General features: G+C 39.5%; 1 protein-coding gene and 1 non-coding gene across 5 annotated transcripts; both read right to left on the reverse strand.

Annotated features, from left to right (window-relative positions):
• Nucleotides 1-2112: 2112 nt before the first annotated feature.
• TRNAP-AGG (transfer RNA proline (anticodon AGG)) lies at nt 2113-2184 on the reverse strand. Its single transcript has one exon. It is a non-coding gene; the product is annotated as a tRNA-Pro (tRNA).
• A 3591-nt stretch (nt 2185-5775) lies between these two features.
• Nucleotides 5776-18742, reverse strand: LOC4351570 (uncharacterized). Of its 4 annotated transcripts, none has more exons than XM_066306146.1 (5): nt 15620-18742; nt 15315-15527; nt 15092-15216; nt 12658-13186; nt 5776-6229 (listed from the first exon to the last, which is right to left on the reverse strand). In XM_066306146.1, the coding sequence occupies exons 1-4, from the start codon at nt 16726-16728 to the stop codon at nt 12696-12698; spliced, it is 1938 nt and encodes a 645-aa protein (XP_066162243.1). In that variant the 5' UTR covers nt 16729-18742; the 3' UTR covers nt 5776-6229; nt 12658-12695. The 4 variants fall into 4 exon arrangements, with proteins under 4 accessions (XP_066162243.1, XP_066162242.1, XP_015618788.1 ...); XM_066306145.1 differs by lacking the exon at nt 5776-6229 and adding an exon at nt 6921-7245; XM_015763302.3 differs by lacking the exon at nt 5776-6229 and having other exon boundaries at nt 12201-13186; nt 15620-16774; nt 18403-18742.
• Between the last annotated feature and the right edge of the window lie 2128 nt (nt 18743-20870).

Genomic DNA, 20870 nt, shown 5'->3' on the forward strand with positions numbered 1-20870 from the left:
ATTCATATTACTCTCACCGTGTTTAGTTCCATTTCAAAAAAAAATTTTAAATATATGAACACATATTTGAAGTATTAAACATAGACTAATAACAAAACAAATTATAGTAAACTGCGAGACGAATCTATTAAGCCTAATTAATTCATTATTAGCAAATGTTTACTGTAGCACCACATTATCAAATCATACTGTAATTAGACTCAAAAGATCCGTCTCGCAATTTACATGTAAATTGTGTAATTGGTTTTTTTATCCATATTTAATGTTTTATACATGTGTCCAAACATTTAATATTTAATGTAACGGAAAAGTTGGAAGATCAAGGGGGAAATGAGCACAGCCTCTATCGTTGAGATCTGCACATATGCATGAACCTAGGGCGTTTAATTTCCAAGCATTTTCCTGCAGTTTCAGTTTTCGTTCAGAGTTCAGACAGGGCATATAATACACGGCAGAGGCGACAGTACAAGGTTTGCTGTTGAAGAGGCAATCTGGTCCAACGTTTTGACACAAGTACAGATCCGGCCATCCTTGACATGAGTAATCTGTGTTGAGCTAATAGGGTCCGTTTTCGATGACTTTTCTCCAACGGTTAAAAATTATATTTTCCCTGCAAAAAATATCTCGTTTAAGATATAACTATCAGATGATCCGTCACCAATATAAGTCATCTTTATCGGATCATAGTTCTAACATATTATGGATGATCTATAACAGATCACAACCTTACCCCGTCACCAATTTAAAGTAATCACATTTTACAGTAATCTTTGTCGTGTCGTAGTTCGAACGTACGACTACTGTAGAGGATGCGCTATGTGTGGAAGGTACTACATACTAATACTGAGGTACAGGGTTCATCAAAGCTATACATTGCTTTCAACTTAGACCCCGTTATTTCTCGTTAAGATATATATTTACTTCGTTTTTTTTACACGTTTTCCAAACTATCTATATAAAAATTGCTTTAAAATATCAGATAAATTTATTTTTAAAGTTAATAATAATTAAAACTTAATTAATCATGTACTAATAGTTTTATTTTTTAACTTCATTTTCATCATCAATAAACGAACACCACCTTAATACAGTGCGCGGTCGTTGCGACAAATCTATCTCTACTTAAATAGTATCGGGAACTATGAATATTTCGAAACAAGTTCTTTCGCACACTTAAAGTTGGTTACGTGAATTTATTAGAATGTATCATTTTGATGTATTTAACAGAGTTTTAATAACACTTCCATTATAATAAAAGTTGTTACATGAGAGAAAGCATATACGAGATATTTTTTTTAAATAATGGAATGAAACATGCACGGTTCATGAATTTAACTATATATTAGAGTTCAATCATGGTGCTTACGATAATATTGCTCTCATGGGACCATGCGAGTGTTTGTTAATGTTTCGAGAGTAGTAAGATAAATGCACGGTCGTTTTTTTTTTTTGCAATTTTTTAGGAAAAACTAAACGGTTAACATAAAAAGTCGTAGTTATATCCCGTTGGGCTTTCTCTCGATACTCACATCTGCCTTATTTGCAGTCAAACCATATACTTGCTGCTCGATTCTTACCATTCTCAATTCTCAGTGGCAGAAGCCCATAAAAAAATCTATATAAAATTTAATCTCCATTATGTTGCAGTGCGCAAGCGAAAGTGAATTGCATCGATGTTTTCTAAATGATCAAGATAAAAAAAATGATTTATTATGTGTAGGATCAAAATAAACAAGTTGCACTGATGTATTGTGAAGTATCAAGTAAAACTGGAAAATTGCATCGATGTATTATGAAGGACCAAAATATAAAAATGCAACGATGTATATATGCTGAAGAATCAAAACAAAAAATGATTTATTCTAAAGAACCAAAATGTAAAAATATCGATGTGTTCTCAAGGATGAAAATATAAAATATTCTAAAGGATCAAATTAAAAAATCTCAATGTATTATGAAGGATGAAAAATATAAAAAAAATTGATAAAATAATATTTAAAAAATGCAACGATGTATGCTGAAGGATCAAAATAAAAAAATACTTATTATAAAGGATCAAAATGAGAAAATATCGATGTATTCTCTAGAATGAAAATAAAAATTGTAAAAATGGGGGCATTCCGAGAATTGAACTCGGGACCTCTCGCACCCTAAGCGAGAATCATACCACTAGACCAAATGCCCGTTTACATTTACGTGTTCCCAAAGTTATATCTGGTAGTATTGTTCACAACAAAGTTGGTAGAATATATATTTAGAAGTCACATTGAACTTTACTGGTTTCTCTTTTAGCATTCTGAATATTTTTTTATATTTCCCAGTAACACCTATTAAAATAATCCTACGTCTGAATCACAACATGTGATTTGATTAGTTTATTTGGTTTCTTCGGAATTTTGTTTCTGGATCTAGTTTAATAATAGAGCAAATTGTTAGTAATAAATTTATACTACAACTAATACTTACTATAATAGATGAGCTATAAGTTTATCTATCTCTTTCTTCTCGTTTTCTCTTTCTCTCACATGTGTATTTAATATATCTATCTTGGAGCATGTACAGAGTTAGCTCCTGAGTCAACCTCCATTCTTTTTCTTTATCTCTCTTATTCACATAAGCATATAGGTGTTTTATAGCTTGCTATTATATATACTTGCTCTAAGTCATTTCGGCTCATATATAGCTGGTGAAAACTAAAAAGTTGAACCAGAAAATAAATAGAAATGCAATTTGGTTCAGTCTTTGGTTTATTTTTCCCACCCTACATATAATCTTTTCCCATAGCATCGATTGGATTTTTCTTTTTTCAGGCAGATCTGCTAGCTGACTAGACCCTAGCTAGTGATGTCTACAGCCAGCTCAATCGTTCTCTAAGGCATGAATACGTATTAATTCAGTTAGAGGCAATGACTGTGACCTCTTCCTACCATGATCCCGTTCTTCCATCTTATTCGCTGGATTATTAAAAAATATTAGTTAAGAAATACCTTTTTTTTTAAAAAAAAGACTTTCTTCTACCATATATAGTGCTTATATTACTTATTTTAATCTATTTATAAATATTTTTTAATTATTTAAGTCGTTGCTATAGTTAAGTAGATAATTCGTGACAATAATTCACTTAACTAAAACTGGGGGCCCAGTCAGACCACGACCTTGGCTGAGGCGATGAGAAAGTTATTTCTGTTTGGAACGTGGAGCCGTATCCTCCAAGTGTATCAATGACAAATCCTTGGCTGTTCATTATTTTTTTATCTTGTGGTATTGCAAGGTTTTCGTTAACTTGTGCATGAGCTGCACTTTGCGAGCTTGCAGAGAAATCATATTTTTACAGGTTTTTAGTTACATGCAATGTGTTTATATGCGCTTGTAGAGTTATTTTGGCTGCCTGCAAAAATGATTTGTATGTTTGGCAACAATGTGTTTTCAAGCTAAGCACTAATATTACAGTAGCGAACATTTATGGATATTTTGGCCACTTCAAAGAAATAAAAGAACTAAAGGTGCCATGAGATCAGGAGGTTTTCTTCGTTGGCTCGAGGACAAACTAAAATTTAAGGGAACAAGATTGTGAGGAACTTGAGTGGGCTTCTAGGAATGGCTGGCCCAGCCCATGGTGCATCCCACTCCCTGGCCCAAGCAAGTACAAAGAGGTGAGAATTACAAAAGTAACAACGGCAACCATTGGGGATGATCGAATGTTAGGAAGCCAGAAGGCGACGGCGACGGCTTGGGTCTGGATCCTCGTTGATCTCTTTCTCTCTCTCTCTCTAGCTTCTCCATTGTTTCTTCCATAACCATTCAATACCTATATATATCCACTAGTTGTTCTCCTCTGTTTTCTCACCAAATACTGTGAGTTGTATGAGATATTGTTGGTGTTTTGAGTTTGTCATTTGAGTTGGAGAAGAGGTTCCTAACACGGCGGCAACGATTTCTATCGGTGGATGTGTCTCTGTGGTGGCAAGGTGTGTGAAAGATGAGACAGGGAGGAGCGGTGGTATCCCTAAGTGGCGGCGTAGATAGGTGATGAAAACTGAAATATGAGGTGCTTCAATGGTTGGTGAGTTGCTTGTGAAGATCAGTGGAATGACATATGTCAGAAATATGAGATAAGGAATTCTCGATGGTACGGTGCGTTCGCTATAAAATTTGGCATTCAAACTGAGTCATAAACAAAATATTGGTCTTCGAAACATGTGTTTGGTTTAGAGATGAGGTGGAATGGGTTATATCCATCTCTGTTTTTTATTTGGTTCAAGAGATGTAACGAGAACGAACCCTATTTTTTTATTTGGTTTGAAGGATATGATGAGTTGAAATGATCATATCCCTTGTTTGGGTGGAGGGATGAAGGTGGGATGCCTGGATAGAGTTAACTACTCACATTAGTTGGTGAGGTTACCTCTTAGAATGTACACATTACAAAATAACATTTAGACATGAAGACCACACTTTTTGAAACTAAATATTGTTCATATAACTATATTTGAAAATAAAATACAATTCATACCACATAGTCCATTAAAAAATCATAAATAATTAGCATACATCAATTCTTGTATCAATCCGTACATAGAAAATTCAAGCCACACACATAATAGTAAATTAAAGTCTTACACATAATAACAATTTAAGGTCTTAGACATAATAACAAATTGAAGTCTTGCACCTACTAGTGAGTTCTCTACCTCAAAACATATTGGCAGTTTAAGCCTTACATAATACTCTCTCCATCTATTTTTGATAGTCATATTTCATCTTGGCACACAGACCAAGGATAAGTAATTTTACTTATCATCCATTTAAACATGCTACTAGTCATTCCTCGTAAACAAGATATTCATTAATATTTACATTTCTCAATGCCCATGTAGCTAATCATGTGTGGAAGAATGGAAAATCATGCATTAAATCTGAGAAAGTCAGGGGAATCCTAATGGGCGGGTGATCGCTCCCTCCCCTCCCCAGCGATCACCCGCCCCCTCCTCCTGTACACATTACCTCCTTTCCCCCTTTCTCCTCCCCTTCTTCTTTTTCTACTAGACCATAAATATTAGAATTCAAATTTAAATTTGAAAATGGGTATGTAAACTTTTTACTTATAAACTTTGGGTCTATAAACTAATATTTGAATTTGAATTCAAATTCAAATTTGAAACGGGTATATAAACTTTTGACCTATAAACTTTGGGTCTATAAACTAATATTTGAATTTAAATTCAAATTTTAAACGGGTATGTAAACTTTTTATTTATAAACTTTGGGTCTATGAACTATTATTTGAATTCAAATTCAAATTTGAAATGGGTATATAAACTTTAGGTCTACAAACTTTAGGTCTATAAACTTTAAGTCTATAAACTTTAGATGTATAGAAATACTATATATAAAAAAATATTTGAATTCAAATTCAAATTTGAATCGGATATATAAACTTTTGACTTATAAACTTTGGGTCTCTAAATGTGTAAACTTGAGGTGTATAAACTTTAGGTGCATAAACTTACTAAAATAGGAAAGTAATACGGTGCCAAAAAAGGAAACCAGGTGGAGGGAGAGAGAGGGAGGGGGGAGCGAATTGATCGCTACCCCCACCGCCTGGCGAGCGATCGCCTATTAGCCTTTCCGAGAAAGTCATTAATATGATAGGTTGTTGGATTGAAATATGCCTATCAAAAATAAAATTTTTAGATTTGAAAATATGACTATCAAAAGTAGATGGAGGGAGTAGCAACATAGGCCAACTAGCAACAGATAAAACCAAAAAAAACTATTCAACTCATCCAACAACCCTACATTGATCCAGGAAACTTCTCACCGATGAACATAGCAACCGAATGTAGCTTGTTTTCAAATAGAAGTCCATCGAAAGCTCTAGCAATGTGAGGGTTGGCCACCAAATGAGCACAATAAAAAGTTTGTGGATCTCTTGAAAACTGGGAAGGTTTTTCAATGTGTCAAATAAACCTTCTGGCAGCTTACTGTCTGGCTCACCGACCTTTAGTATAGCAGCGACAAGCTTGTCACCAACACTAGTGAATGCACCAATCAGCCCCTCATCTTCATTTTCTTGTGTTTTGGCTTTCTTTGACTTGCTTGCAGATGATACCTCTGAACGATCATCAGTAGTGCTAGGTCCATCATTTTCTTCATCATTTACAGCTTGGACATCTTCTGTTCCTAGGACTGAACAGAGTCCTTTGCATACTTTCCTGTAGCCATGGTCCTACCAAATAGTGTATCTCATCATAGTGCGCAAGAAGTTTGTTAAAATAATCAGCATCAACCTTTTTATCTTTCCATGAAACAAAAGTTATTGTATAAGTAAATGCAATAAAAAATGAAACAAAGAACCCACAAGGTCAAGACATATACGTTAATATAGCCATTATAGTGCTCAACATCAAGAGTATGTAATAATGAATTGTTTTCTCATCCCAACCAGCAGCTCTAATTCACTTGCAATTGTGACCTTCATGAAGTAATAGTTTCATATAAGTTGAACACATTTTAACATTGAAGTACCGAGCAAAACGTGAAACTGTTGTTTAGGTGAATTGTGCCTAAAACATCCCGTATACCCATAGAACAGGTTGTCTACCTAAATAACCCTTTCATAAGGTATTGCACGGCGGATGTATATAAATATGTTACGGCGCAGGTTTGGTAGTTGGTATCGTACTAAATTAAAGCAAAGCAAGTGAATAGTGGTGCATAAGGGCATAGTGTTGGCCTATTGTTTCGAAAGACCCAACTTGCAGAGATCGTACCATCCATTCTCTAGGTTTTAGAGGACTAGATTATAGGAGGCCTCACAATCTTGTTCTCCCGTTATCTATCATCTATCAGGTGAGCTGCACTTTTGGATAAAAGTGGCACGCTTTTCAAACTGTTAAACGGTGTGTTCCATAATTCATTCTTCCAACATATCATTTTCAGAGACATTACATTAAGCAGATTCACATTACATAGGTACCAACATACTCTTTCCTTGCTTGACTACTTGCTAATGACAACTACCAATATCACCAGCAACAACAAAGCTTGCACAACTGCAAGGTACACTAGCATCCGTCCCAATGCTGCAAATCCCTTCAATTCTAAGCCCTCAATCCCCATCGACGATATTGCTTCAACATTAAACTTCTCATGTTCTGTCTGATGTCCCAGACCTACACGGCCATCGGCCAAAAATTGCTCATATTGACCTTCCCACATAAAAAATCTGCAAGCATATGGTGTCTGCAAAAAAAAAAGATTGAATCAATAGACCAAACAACAAAAAATCGAATGCAACTAATTCTAAAGCATCTACTCACATGCTCAAGATTAGGGCACTTCACAAACTTCTTGTTTGGATTCTTCAGGGTCCTTGACGTTCATTCTTCCAGGTGGGTCCCGCACAATGGACAATTGCCCAAGAACAACTCACCGGTGCGGCGACAAACAGCCTTAAAAGAAACAGAGCCATCCATCTTCGCCGCTTCTAGGGCTGCTCGCTCGCCGCAGCCACCGAAGCCGAGTTGTTCTTCGTCGCCACCGTCGCCGAAGCCTCCGCTGCCACTGCCGCCACCGCCGCAAGCTAGGGTTATAGTTATGGATTGGGGATTTTCTCCTCGGTGGTGGGTGGCGACGAAAGTGACTGACTCCGTTTCGACGACCGAACCGAGTCGGTATAGATGGCGACGCCCGAGGGTAATCTGGGCATTTTGAAAAAAATGAGACCACTTTTAGCCGAGAAATGATAAAATAATGGCCATGGTGTCCTACGGCAAATTACACAGTTTTTTAATGTCCTGGGGCAGCGCAACGTTTTCACGGTGTCCCTCAGTTAATTACACGATTTTTGCGTGTCCTATAGCAAATTTTGCCTACGATTATTGTAATCTAGAATATTGAGCCGGATTACTATAAAGCAAGATTATAATATGCTAGAATAGAATAAACTATGAGTTGTTTGTTTCTTTGGATTATTGGAGGCATGGATTACTGTTTTGAAAGGCTAAAGTCCATAATACCCTCGGCTATTTTGGTCGCCTGGAACCGCAACGCCCACCAGGTGCGTAGCCACCCGCCGGAGCATCGCCACCGCACGTCGCCATGATTTGCTAGGTCATCTCCAACTCTCGACCTGTTCTGGAGTAGGGGAGAGGGAATAATGATAAAGTGAGAGATACGAGGTATGGATGGCAGAGGTGGGTAAGTTCTTTCCAGTATTTGGGGTAGTGGGTCTTTAGCCACCCAATAATCTGAAAAAACACCTTTGTAGGAGATTACCAAATTATACTAATCTGCGTTCTAGATTATAATAATCTATTTATTTATTTCAGGTTACTTCTAATAATCTAGACTATAATAATCTTTAGCTGAATCAAACAGGGCCTTAGTAGCGATTAAGGTTGTCGGTGATATGGGCCCGAGGGTATGCAAGTGTGGGGAAGTCTCCTTCCCGTCCGGCCACGCGGCCCTACAGCCTGGCTCTCCCCCCACACCTCGGACGACGCAGAGGCAGCCAGAGGGCCTCAGGGTGCCACGTCACGCCCCTCGGGCCCTCGCGCTGCCTCACCCCGAGGCCCTCGCCTAACCGCCACGTGGCGGAGGGAGCGAGTGGGGCGAAGACCCAGGCCATCAGTACACAACGCCCCAACCGTCCCTCACCGCATGGCGGACGTGCGGCGCAGCCCGATTGATTAACGTCAATCGCGCATGACCGGATTGTGACCGGCCTGTCGCTGGTCACATCCGATAGAACGGGCGGCGGTGCCCCCACGTTCCGCCCTGTGCGCGGCGGAGTGGGGGCAGGTATGCCCCGTCCCATCAAAGCATCATCTGGAGCCCCCTCCACGTGAGATGGACCGCCAAAAGTCTCCATTCATTAAAGGGGAATGACAAGGGTGTCCCCCGTGTCAGGCGGCAGGCGACGCTGGGCCCCACTCGAGGACGGACGGCTGCTTAGCTTTCGGGCGAAGGCACGAAAGGTGGTCCGGTCCAAGCGGAGTGGGTCCCCCTCCCGTGAAGGAGTAGGTAGAGGCGGTGTATGTGGTATCCCCTTGAACTATAAAAGGAGGACCTTACCCACCGAAGAGACAGACGACTCTCAGTGAGCCTAAACACAAAGGGAAGAAGAGTGAGAGTGCTCCCTGGTGTTTTAGGGACCTTTGTAGCTTTCAACCTTAAATCCCACACATAGGAGTAGGGTATTACGCTCCATAGCGGCCCAAACCTGCATAATCCTGGCTCTCACGCGCGGTCTCGGAAGACTCTAGGTGGATACACGTTCTTGATCAATGCGCCCTTTCCCCCGACCGAACTCACAAAGGGGGGTCTCACAACCTCCCGCTAGAGAGGATCACTCCTCGACAAAGGTTGAGGAGAAAAGACTTTGGTACCCCTCATTTTGCGAGGAATACTTAGAGGTGAGAGGGTGGTTAGAGTAAGATAAGAAGAAAATATAAAGGAACAATAGGAATATATATTAAAACGACCAATACAACATTATTAAAATAAATATATATTCAATATTAATCAGGCTAACCCAGAGTTCTCCTAGCCAGCCTTCTTCTCCATGTTGGCCTTCAAGAGCTTCGCCTTCTTGCCAAGTTAGTGATCATGAAGTCTGTGATCATGAACGCCTTCCCCTAGGCCTCGCCCTCCACAATGTTGGTGTGAATCTTCTCTAGCTCAAAAACCTCGAAGAGAGATATGGCAGCTTGGCGGAGAGTCTCCTCTCAATGACTCCTAATAGCATTGGATCCTCTATTGTTTTTCAAAGGTTTTTTTAAAAGGAATAGGGGATAGATGGATGAATCATTGGTCGGCTAAATCGTGGTATTTACACATAACAAACCGTTGGGAACATGCACTTACTCAGGAACGACGGTGATCAATTAATGGTGTCTCCTCGTGTCTCTAACATGAACAACTCTTTGATTTTCACCATTGAAAATACTTAGTTATCATGTGATATCCCAAATCCTAATGACGAATTTCGTTGTGCTTGTGACGACCCTATTTGCCTCTAGGACCAATTTTTATAAACAAGATCTTGAGTAGTCACTAGAACTAGCCGAGCCTAAACTTTTGGATGATTTTTCTGAAAATTCATCATAGAGCAATGATGGATAACCTATTCATCAAAGGCAATCCGTCAAGTAAGGCTAGAGCAAAAAAATGGCATATTACATATACAATTACATTCACAGAATCTCAACAAAAATTACATTCACATTCACATACCTTCAAGACAATTTTTGCTACAAGACATCCCAAATTTCTGGTTTATCTAGAGAACACCGCACGAAGTCACTTTTGGGAGAAAATACTATGTAAATGTGGTTATTTGACAAGGAACTTTGTGCCCATTAAATTAGTGTTTTCGAGCTTATGAGGTGAGAGGTGACCCACTTTTTCACGCGACGTGACCAAATTGCCTCTACGTGTTAACAGGCTCAGAGGTAGCACGTCATGTTTCACTGAGTATGGTTTTATCCACACAAGCATATCAAGTTGAGCATGGTAGAGCTTACAATGTAATTAACACAAATGCAAGGACAAGCAAACATAGAAAATCCAAGGACAAATCAATGACCAACTAAACAATCCATCTTCACCTCCTCACCACCGTGGAGGAAGCGATCATCGCTGCCTTCGGGGTACCAGGCCAGATTCAAGTCACAGGCGTCGATGGCTGACTCAAGACTGGTTTGGCTCGAACCAGATGAACATGAGCAAAACACACTGGGGCAATTTGATCACGCCATGTCAAAATGTGCCCCCTTCTCGTCTCATCGGCCTGAAAAGGCGTGGTGTCCTCCTAGGCAAATAACCACATTTACCGGGTGCATTTCTCCAAAAGTGATTTTGTGCAATGCCCTACAGCTAAAACCACAGTTTTGATGTCTGTGGCAAAATTTGCCTACAGTCAATCATGTCCACATCCACATAAGCAATTCACACCCAAATAAATTAACATATCCACAATCCACATCTATATCCACATCAAAAGTTCTAAAATTAAAATAAATTATACATAAATCCCCATCTTACGCTCTAAAAATTTATTGTCTTACACAAATCACTCTTGATGGTCATTAGTCGATAGTTGATTAATATTGTTACTAATGGATATATCCATGCAAATTCATCAAGTGTCCCATCAAGGATCACAACATTTCAAATTGATGGCACAACAAAGTGATCTAGAAAAAGTTATGGATTTACCAAAACTTCTACCGATTCATTCTGCTAGGTCAATCAATACACCTTGTTATGAACTCGACATGTGAATAGGTCTCTTATCTTTATCCATGATTCCCTATCTACTCTAGATTCCATCCTTCTGTGTGGGGGTATGTTTTCATATCAGGATTCCCTATCTACTCTAGATTCCATCCTTCTGTGCGGGGGTATGTTTTCATATCGACATGTGAATAGGTCTCTTATCTTTATCCAGGATTCCCTATCTACTCTAGATTCCATCCTTCTGTGTGGGGGTATGTTTTCATATAGGAAATGATATATGGTGGCCACACCAAGGTATGTCTATGTATGTGGGGCATCCCATATTTAGTATACTACCAAAATAAGTTTATAATTCTAGCCTTAGTGTTTAGAACCCTATTCACCCCATCTTGGGATATCAAGCATATATGTAGACGTATTTTGGACCTAATCGACTAATCTCGGTGGATCTGATGTCTGGCTTGATTATTAGATGTTTCTCGGGGCCATATGTTTATACCAAAATAGGTCTCCTCATACTCTATATTCATCAAGAACTCATAAAGATAATCTTGAAAATATTTAATATTTACTATAGTTTTGGTCAAAGTCCAAGTAGATCATCAAAATCTTGTCAAAGTTGGTGTCAACGTTTGGAATCATCATATCCTTGTTTAAGGGATCTTTCCATATAGGTCTATAGGATTACTTATATGGGCAAGTGTATTCATATGTCGAGATCTTTCCATATAGGTCTATAGGATTACTGTATTCATATGTCGAGATCTTTCCATATAGGTCTATAGGATTACTTATATGGGCCAGTGTATTCATATATCTCTAGGATATGCGGGCCAAGTTGATGTATTCATGTGTCTCTGGGGTCACATGATATATTAAATTATTAAATTATGATATATTAAATCATTTAATTTGCATGCCACAAACATAAAATAGCAATATAAACAACTCTACAATAAAATCCAAAAGTTATTGGGAACTCCCTATATATTTTTAAGACAGTATAAAGGGGCTATGAGTTAAAAAAAGTTAAACACTCTTACATGGCGTGAGGTCTAAAATAGGAGTTCAAGAAAAGATGAAACAGACTCTTACATGGTTTAAAACTAAACTAGAAAATTGAATTTAATGATATTGGCAATTTTGGAGCCTTTAGAATAATCTTGTGCACACGCTAACACGATCGAATGTCCGCGTGCTTCCAATAAATCCATAGAACCAGAGAACTCATACTCCCTCCATAAAAAATAAACCAATTCCTATATCTAGCTATAAACCTGGACCAGTACTTAGTCTAGGTTAATAACTAGCATTGATTCTTTTTAAAACGAAAGGAGTATATCTTAGTGCTCTAAGGTATTAGGATCTACCACAAATTATCACTAGATAGTGTGTGTGGTGTATTCCGAGTACCTGCTCAAGAGCCGTAAAACCACTCCCAAGGAAGGGCGTCACTCCACCATCTTGAATTTCTTCGCGCCGTCGTCGTCGTTTGCTTCAAAACCTCCCATCATCTCCCCCTCCATGGTAGCCAGCAGCGCGCCTCCGCGCCGCATCTGCTGGATCAGCTCCTCCACCCCCGGAGTTTGCCGGACCACCAAGCCGATCACCCTTCCATGGCTCCCTGCAGGCACAGCAGGACGCCCTCCGCTAGCTGCCGTGCTCTTCTCCTGCACTACGTCCACGCCAATGTGGGCAGCCGTCACCGACGACGAGGACGGCGACGACGGCTGCTGCTTGATCACTGCCGTTTCCTGCAGGTTACTGTTTGGTTTCTTGATCCGTTGCTGTGTCTCGTCACCCTGAAACTGTGTGTTCTCTTGCTCCTGCTTGACACGCTGATCTGAACCACGCTGCTGCTCAGCCGCCATGGCTGCAGCTTGTTGCTCGTCTCCTCCTCTACGTTTAAATACTCCCCAGAGGTAGTGCTTCCCTTGAAAAGCTGCAGAGAAATAAGAGAGTAGGATGGTCAGTTTTGTTGCACATACGAGGAAAGCTGACCCAAAAATAATTAAGTAAAGCCCTCTTTAGTTCCAAAAACTTTTCGCAAAAACATCACATCAAATATTTGGGCACATGTATAGAGCATTAAATAGAGATAAAAAGAAAAACTAATTGCACAGTTTACATGTAAATCGCGAGACGAATCTTTTGAGCCTAATTAGTCCATAATTAGTAATAAGTGCTTACAGTAACCCACATATGCTAATGATGGCTTAATTAGGTTCAAAAGATTCGTCTCGCGGTTTCCAGGCGAGTTATGAAATTAGTTTTTTCATTCGTGTCCGAAAACCCCTTCCGACATCCAGTCAAACGTTTGATGTTACACCAAAAAAATGTTCATTTCACCAACTAAACAGGCCCTAAGCTGAACTTTTATGACTAATAATCAATCAGAAAGGAGCTATGTTGCCTAGGCTACTGTCACTCATGTACGTGCATAATTAATGTTTCCATCTTTCATATTCTCAACTAATTTTATACATCCCTTTTTATAAGTTTAAGGATCCATCTACAGATCGGACGCCCAATATTTTAATTAAAAAATCGGGCGCCTCCTCCTCTACCTTTTTTACTGCCACCACGTAGATGCAAGCCACTGCATCAGAAGAAACCATGCATTCGTAGAGTAGCACTAAACAATAGTAGGATGGTTACAGGTTTTTTTACAAACTTCAAACTATTTTTTCTCTCAAGTTACTTATCCAATTCATAATCCGATTGTACCACTAAATTTGTTACAATTAAATCTTTACAACAAGACCACACATGATTATATTTCGACAAAAAAATATTTTAGCTTTTTATTGATATTTTTTTGAATGTTGCATATGGTCTCTTTTGATGTTTCAACCAGTAGTTTTACGCGTGTACTCGTGATATTTCATTATGTACGGATCAAATGTTGCAGTAGATTTTGATATTATGGTAGACGCCGTTGCAACAAATCACGCGCATATTATGAAAACCTTCTATTAAGGAAATCCGTTTCATTTTTTTTGTTCCACAAAAAAATATTTCACATAATGTACTCACAATGTTTCACTATTTATAGATCTAACATTGCATTGAACGAAATATTCCTTTGCAACAAAGAACCCACATATTTTGAAACCCCCTATTAAGGGAAATTGGTTTATTTTTGTTTCACCGAAAAATGTTTCACCTAATGTACTCACAACGTATCACTATGTATGGATCAAATGTTGCAGTGAACTGAAACATTCTTTCGCTATTTACTGAAACATTTCGCTATTTACTGGAACATTGTTTTTATATAAGGTGAAACAATACCCGATTTAAACAAGTGAAACATTTTCGATCTACTGAGTGAAACAATTCCGATATACTTGGTAGAACATCGTGCAACATTTAAAAATAATTCAATTACTATTTTTTTCGTCGGAATATATCCATGTGTGGTCTTGTTTTGAAGATTTAATTGCAACGAATTTAATGGTGCAATCGGATCATGATTTGGATAAGTAATTTAAGAAAAAAATCAATTTAAAGTTAGCTTAAAAAGTTCTACATGCATGCATGATGACGTCACCCGATTCCTAGTTGCTTCCTGCTTCTCTTCATAGGCAGTGACTTGCATGCATGCCAGGCAGGACTGTGGATGGTATAACAGCCCGATAACTTTTCCCTTCCATCGGGCGACCGACAACAATCATTTTTTGTAAGTTTAAGTGTCTAAATAAATAATAATTTAAAGAACACTGTAGTGCAGCCTACATCCTAGCAATTAGGTGGCACTTGAGAAAATAATATAAGATGCTCTATAGCGATTCACCTCAGCTTTATGTTAAAATGATCTAGAAGAGAGATAAGACAAGATGCATACTTCGATATTTTTCAGGCAATAGTGTAGAAGGAAACATTAGCATCTGAGCTTCACCAATAACAGCAGATAAGGCCATATCCTTCTCCACGATTTCCTTAACTAGCTGATCCATGCCTTTATCTAGCCTATTACATATGAAAGAAGAAAGTTATGAGACATTAATTTCACATTTCACATAGAGCACGGGATAGTGATACTGCAACTAATTGCAAAAGTAAGGTACCTCATTTTAGGGGGGAAGAAATACAAGCCAATGCTGTCATCTGTGGGACTTGATGCCTCCAAACTCTTAGGCCAGACCACTGACCTAGAAAGCTTTGTCACTTGGACAATTGAAGGTATTGATACCGACAAATCCCACACTTTCTTGCATGATTTAGTTGATAGATGTGCTGAGAATGGTATATAATCATTGCCCCCAATCTTAAAGATTCCGCTGTTGACATAAACAAAACCAAAAGATTAGAATAAAGAAAGACATATACAATGATACTTCAAAGAGAAATACGAAACATCAACGATATATACCTCCAGATAGGTTCATCAATTGGTTGTATACAATGATAGAACTGTCTCTTGATAGACTCTGCGGCAATTGGCATAGCGACTTTGGTTGAATCTTTAATATCCATAGGATTTTTGTCATCATAATCATCCTCTTCATCAACATTTACAATATATCGTCTCCGTTTCTTAGTAGGCCTTAGATTCTTATAATCTTCACACTCATCTCTATCATGTTTCTTAGGCCCATCTTTTGTTAATGGGCTAGGATTTGGAACTTCATTCCCCTTCGTGTTATCCTTATAATGATCACCACATGTAGAAGGAATGTAATCTCTCTTCAAACTCTTAGTTGAGCCTAAATTTACATGATGTTTACGATCGCCCATCGTAACTTCACCACATATCTTATCACATTTATTGTCTTCGTATGAATTGCCCTTGTGCACCATGAGTTCCTTTGCAGACTCTTTTGAAATAGAATAATTTTTCACCTTGCAAGATTTCAATTCTTCACCACTATTATCATTTGCCATTGTTGATTGCCCCTTTAAGCTAACACCGCGTACCGATCCACGCATTTGTTTTGGGCGAATTGGTTGTGGATTTGACTTTAAAACTGATCTAGCTGGAATTCCTTTCTTCGTGCGCACCAATGCATGAATTGGGTGCGCACGAATTGGGGACGTTAGTTGTGGATTTGACTTTTCAATCGAGTTAGCTAGCAATCCTTCCTTTCTGAGCATAGGTGCAAGCACATGATTTGACTTGGAATCACCTTTAGCCATTGGACCTATGTTTTTATCCGTTAGCTGGGTAAACGGTGGCCTGATGCTACTCTTGCTAGGATATAGCACTGGTATTTGCAACGTAACCTTCTTTTGTTTATCCTTTAAATAATTCCACTTATACGTCCTCTCATCAGCAATTATAGCTTTGAATTTGTCATCGTAGCCCCTTCTATTTTCATCATGGTTATGATTTCCCTTTTTAGGTAGCTTATATGCCATATTGGTTCTCTTGACTTCATTTATTATTCGTTTCATCAAGGGCTTTGGTTTATACTTGCCTATCCCATATGTGCGAGGTATTCGACCAAAATTTATACCTCTATGTTGACTTTGAGTATACATATCACTTGATACGTGTCACAAAGGGCTATTTTGATTCAAAAAATATCTATAAAAAAGAAGCAGAGTTATTAAAACACATTTTGTATGAAATTTAAAATGAAACTAGTAAAGATAGCCACTCGTTTCCTACTCCCTCAGTCCCTAAATGTAGGTCTAGCTTATGAATCTAGACCGCAATCTTACATTTTAGGACGGATAGAACTACTAACAACCAAAAAAATCTAAATTATAAAGGTTAATAAAAAATAATAAAAATCTAAATTAAAACAAACCTATGACAATGGGAAAAAAAAAGAACAGAAGAATCGAGAGAAATATAGCAAAAAAAAATGCAATCAAACCATTGATTATATATAATATTGAGGTATCAGGTGATATCAAATTACTTTTAAATTCTCCTATGGATACTTTTGATACTTTTGAGTAATAAGCATAACGGCCCTATTGTTCTGATGGAGAGAATAACCTATAATTAGCTTTTCGGGATATTTCCAAACGAACAATTACAAAGAAATATTTCATCTTCTTATTTTTATTATGGTCAATTTTATGTATCCCTCTATTCGTCTAGTAGATTGAGGGCCTGTTTGGTACAGCTCCGACTCCTAAATTTAGCTCTAGGAGTTGGGTCTGGAGTGGAGTTGTAAAGTTGCCTAAACCCAGCTCCACAACTCTAATTAATTTTGTGAGAGAGCTCCACCCAGCACTACTCCCATTTTTAGTGGAGCTGAAACTGTTTGGCTGAGCTCTAGCTTCAGGAGGGGTGAAGCTGGAGCTGGAGCTGTGTCAAACAGGCCCTGAATGTACATAAATGGCTATAGCAGAGTTTATGCTATTCATAACAACTATACCAAGACAAATCTACGGTCTAACAAGGCTACTATGAAATATTTACTCATGGGTAGGACAACTTGGCTATATGGTTCATTTGAGGCGGGGAAGATCAAGCTTCAAGAAATCATGAACTTTCTATTACTAAAATATAGCAACTAGTATTGGATATGGTATATTTTAGATTTGTCTAAATTTGTAATTCGATTAATAGATATATATATATATATATATATATATATATATATCATTTTATATATTGGGCTATTTTTAAAGATAGAGGGAGTACTACATAGATTCCCTTTTGCATCTAAGAACGATCTGATGTAAAAAGGTAAACGATTATATAGATAGCATCTACCTAAACTACCCTCGTTGGGTAAAATTAACCACCGGAGCTGCGTGCGCGATTTTGTGCATTGTGTTCCAGCGTTAGCTAGCTAGCTGCACATGCTGGAAAGCATGTAGCCATGTACACATGTCCATGCATCCAATTAATGGAAAGCTAATTAATTATGTCCATGCACTTAATCTCATCGTCTGATCAGCCGATACAGTGCTGGAACCAATTGCTCGATCGATGGAATTTTAATTCCAGGATGGCATGTATACACCACCACTATATATCCCCTTTTAACTATCGCAATCTTAGTAAAGATCTAACGCTAACCCAAATAACTATAAACTCAGATCGATCGATCGATCACCACAAAAATCCGGCTGATAGAGCTAATTTAACTTAAAAAATTCTTAAGCGAGCGATCCACATGATGAATTATAAATTAATCTCGTAAATTCTAAATTCTAAACTGATATAGTAGATGATCGAGTTCGCGTATATACCTGATCACGGCCTGCTTGCTGTCTTGCGCTAATCCACCTCCGCTAGAGAAGATGAAGACACACCACGCCTCGCCGAGATCGCCGGAAACGAGTCACGCACCTCCCCGAGATCACCGGAAACAACAAGTCGATCGGCAAGATCGATATGGCCGGAGAGACAACGCGATCGATCTCCGGAAACAAGTCGGCGACCAAACTGAGATGGATCGCCGGAAACAAGCTAAGTCGGCGACCAAACCGAGATGGATCGCCAGAAACAAGCTAAGTCGGCGACCAAACAGAGATCGCCGGAGAAGGAAGGGCAGATGCGGCGGCGATGAGGAGAAGAGAATCTGGAGGCGGGTGTGTAGCGTAGGGTGGGTGTAGTTATATAGGGGAGGGCACAGGTCGGTTCGGCGGACTCAGCTCCGAGTCAGTTACTTACCTGGTCGCGTTGTTGGGCCCTAGCGGGCCCAATCTATGGACCGTCTCCGATTCGATTTCGTGCCGTTCTCGAACGGGATTCGATTTATTTATTTATATATTTATTATTGTTACTAAACTGGGCGTCAGTTTTTGTTTCTCGATACATCCGGCCGCTGCACCTTCCAAAATTAACGCGGCTGCATGCATCCTAATCAACGTATGTCGGTTTCCTTTTCAATTCAATTGGTCACCTAAAAAATTAAGGGACGTACTGTCCATGTATATGTTGATAGATAGACAATTTCACCACCAATCTTTCAAATTTTGGACTGTTCGATATGCTTTGAGATTCGTGCACAGCCTTAACACTAACTTTTTCCTCCCGTTCCCCTCCCCCTCGCGCATTCCGCCGCCGCTGCTCCCCTCGCGCGTTCCATCTCACCACCGCCTGATCCCCCGCCGCCACCACCCCAACGCGCCGCCGCCCGCCTCGCTGGCTGGCCGAAGGGAGTCAACGGCGCCGGCGAGGTCCCCTCGGCCAGCACCCTCCCCTCCCCTTCCCCCTCCACCTCCCTCTCCTCTTCTTTCCTCAAGCCGATGACGACTGTCTTCCCCGTCTCCAGCGGCGGGGCGCCACCACCAGCCACCTAATCCTAACACATCTTACGCTTTGCCCCCGCCTCCTACATCGGCCCACCGCCAGCTTCCGACCCTGTGGCTTCGGTGGCACCGCCGCCGCCTCGCCGCCCACCGCCGAGCTGCTGCCTCCCACAGCCATCCCTCTAAAGCCGGCGAACTCCCCCCTCTTCCCCCTCCTCCTCCCCCTCCCACCCCTCCCACCACCACCCCAATCCGGGACCCTAACCCATAGGGTCCTCTACCGGAGAATAGGGTTTTGCTGGCACCGGAGAAGAAGTGGTCGCCAGAGTTAGAGGAGAAGGCTTGGAGCACGAATCGTGAAACTCATCCGGTGGTTCAAAATCTGCAAGATTTGGAGATGGGTTTCCTATCGACAGAAGGTTAGCAATTCGGTAAAATTAATTGTGTGTCCTATTTCGTGATCTGGTTTGATCATTATATTAAAAAAATAAATCCTGTGTTTATGTTGGATTTACGGATGATTAAGGGTCCTAATCTGCGTCGGCCAGTGACGCTGCCTACAATTAAACGGCGCCTAGTTACCCCCTTTTAGCCCATGACGATCTTCACAATCTGCGTCGGCTGTTCTTTTGTCAACATGCATGCTTAGCATGAAGACAATTAATTTGTTCTCGCTACGGTTCTATTTTATTTGACATTTTAGACAGCACTGTAAATAGCAATAAATGATTAATTAAAATCTATATTTTCGGTTATAACCATATTAAATATGAGTGGTGCAATGGCCAGAGGCGAGAATATGTAGTGGTAGCAGTCCACGCAACAGTTATATATTATTTGCCTGAGGAGGGTTTCAGTGGGATGGAGACGAAGCAACATATGCTTTATTATGTTTCCATGTTTACAGGGTACTTCTAAGAAATATAATAGGAGGGAGTAGCCTGGAAAGCTAAAATATCAGGTTTTTTAATCTAAATGCCATTAGCCTATAACGTCAATTAAAATAGAACTAGAAGGAGAACCTATTAGATCTTGTTCGAAAAGTAGAGATCATTTTACATAAGAAAGAACCACATGGGCATTGGGTTGATCCCTCTACACTCTCTCAATCCATTGCCATGTTTTGTTTCTTTGGATAGTGGTGGGTTGAAGGGGTTAAATTTTATTCAATTCTAGAGCAGGAACAAAAAAAATCATAAAATTACTTAAAGATTTAGAGAAAATAAAAAATGTACATGACTAGCCATCCATACAGGCAATGGTAAAGGAGAAAGGGGAGAGAAGAGAGAAGCAAGGTGAGGACAAAATCCTGCCATTAGGGGACCTGAACCAATATGTGGACAGTAGTAGCAGAAGCAAAAGGTAGATAACCTTGTCGCCGAAGCCATCACATAGGAAACCCGACAAGCTATGGACCTCACACCAGATACACTGGGACGGTGATTGCCGAGGAGAGGATGGTT

Source organism: Oryza sativa, chromosome 12 (assembly GCF_034140825.1).
Source record: "Oryza sativa Japonica Group chromosome 12, ASM3414082v1".
Classification (NCBI taxonomy): domain Eukaryota; kingdom Viridiplantae; phylum Streptophyta; class Magnoliopsida; order Poales; family Poaceae; genus Oryza; species Oryza sativa.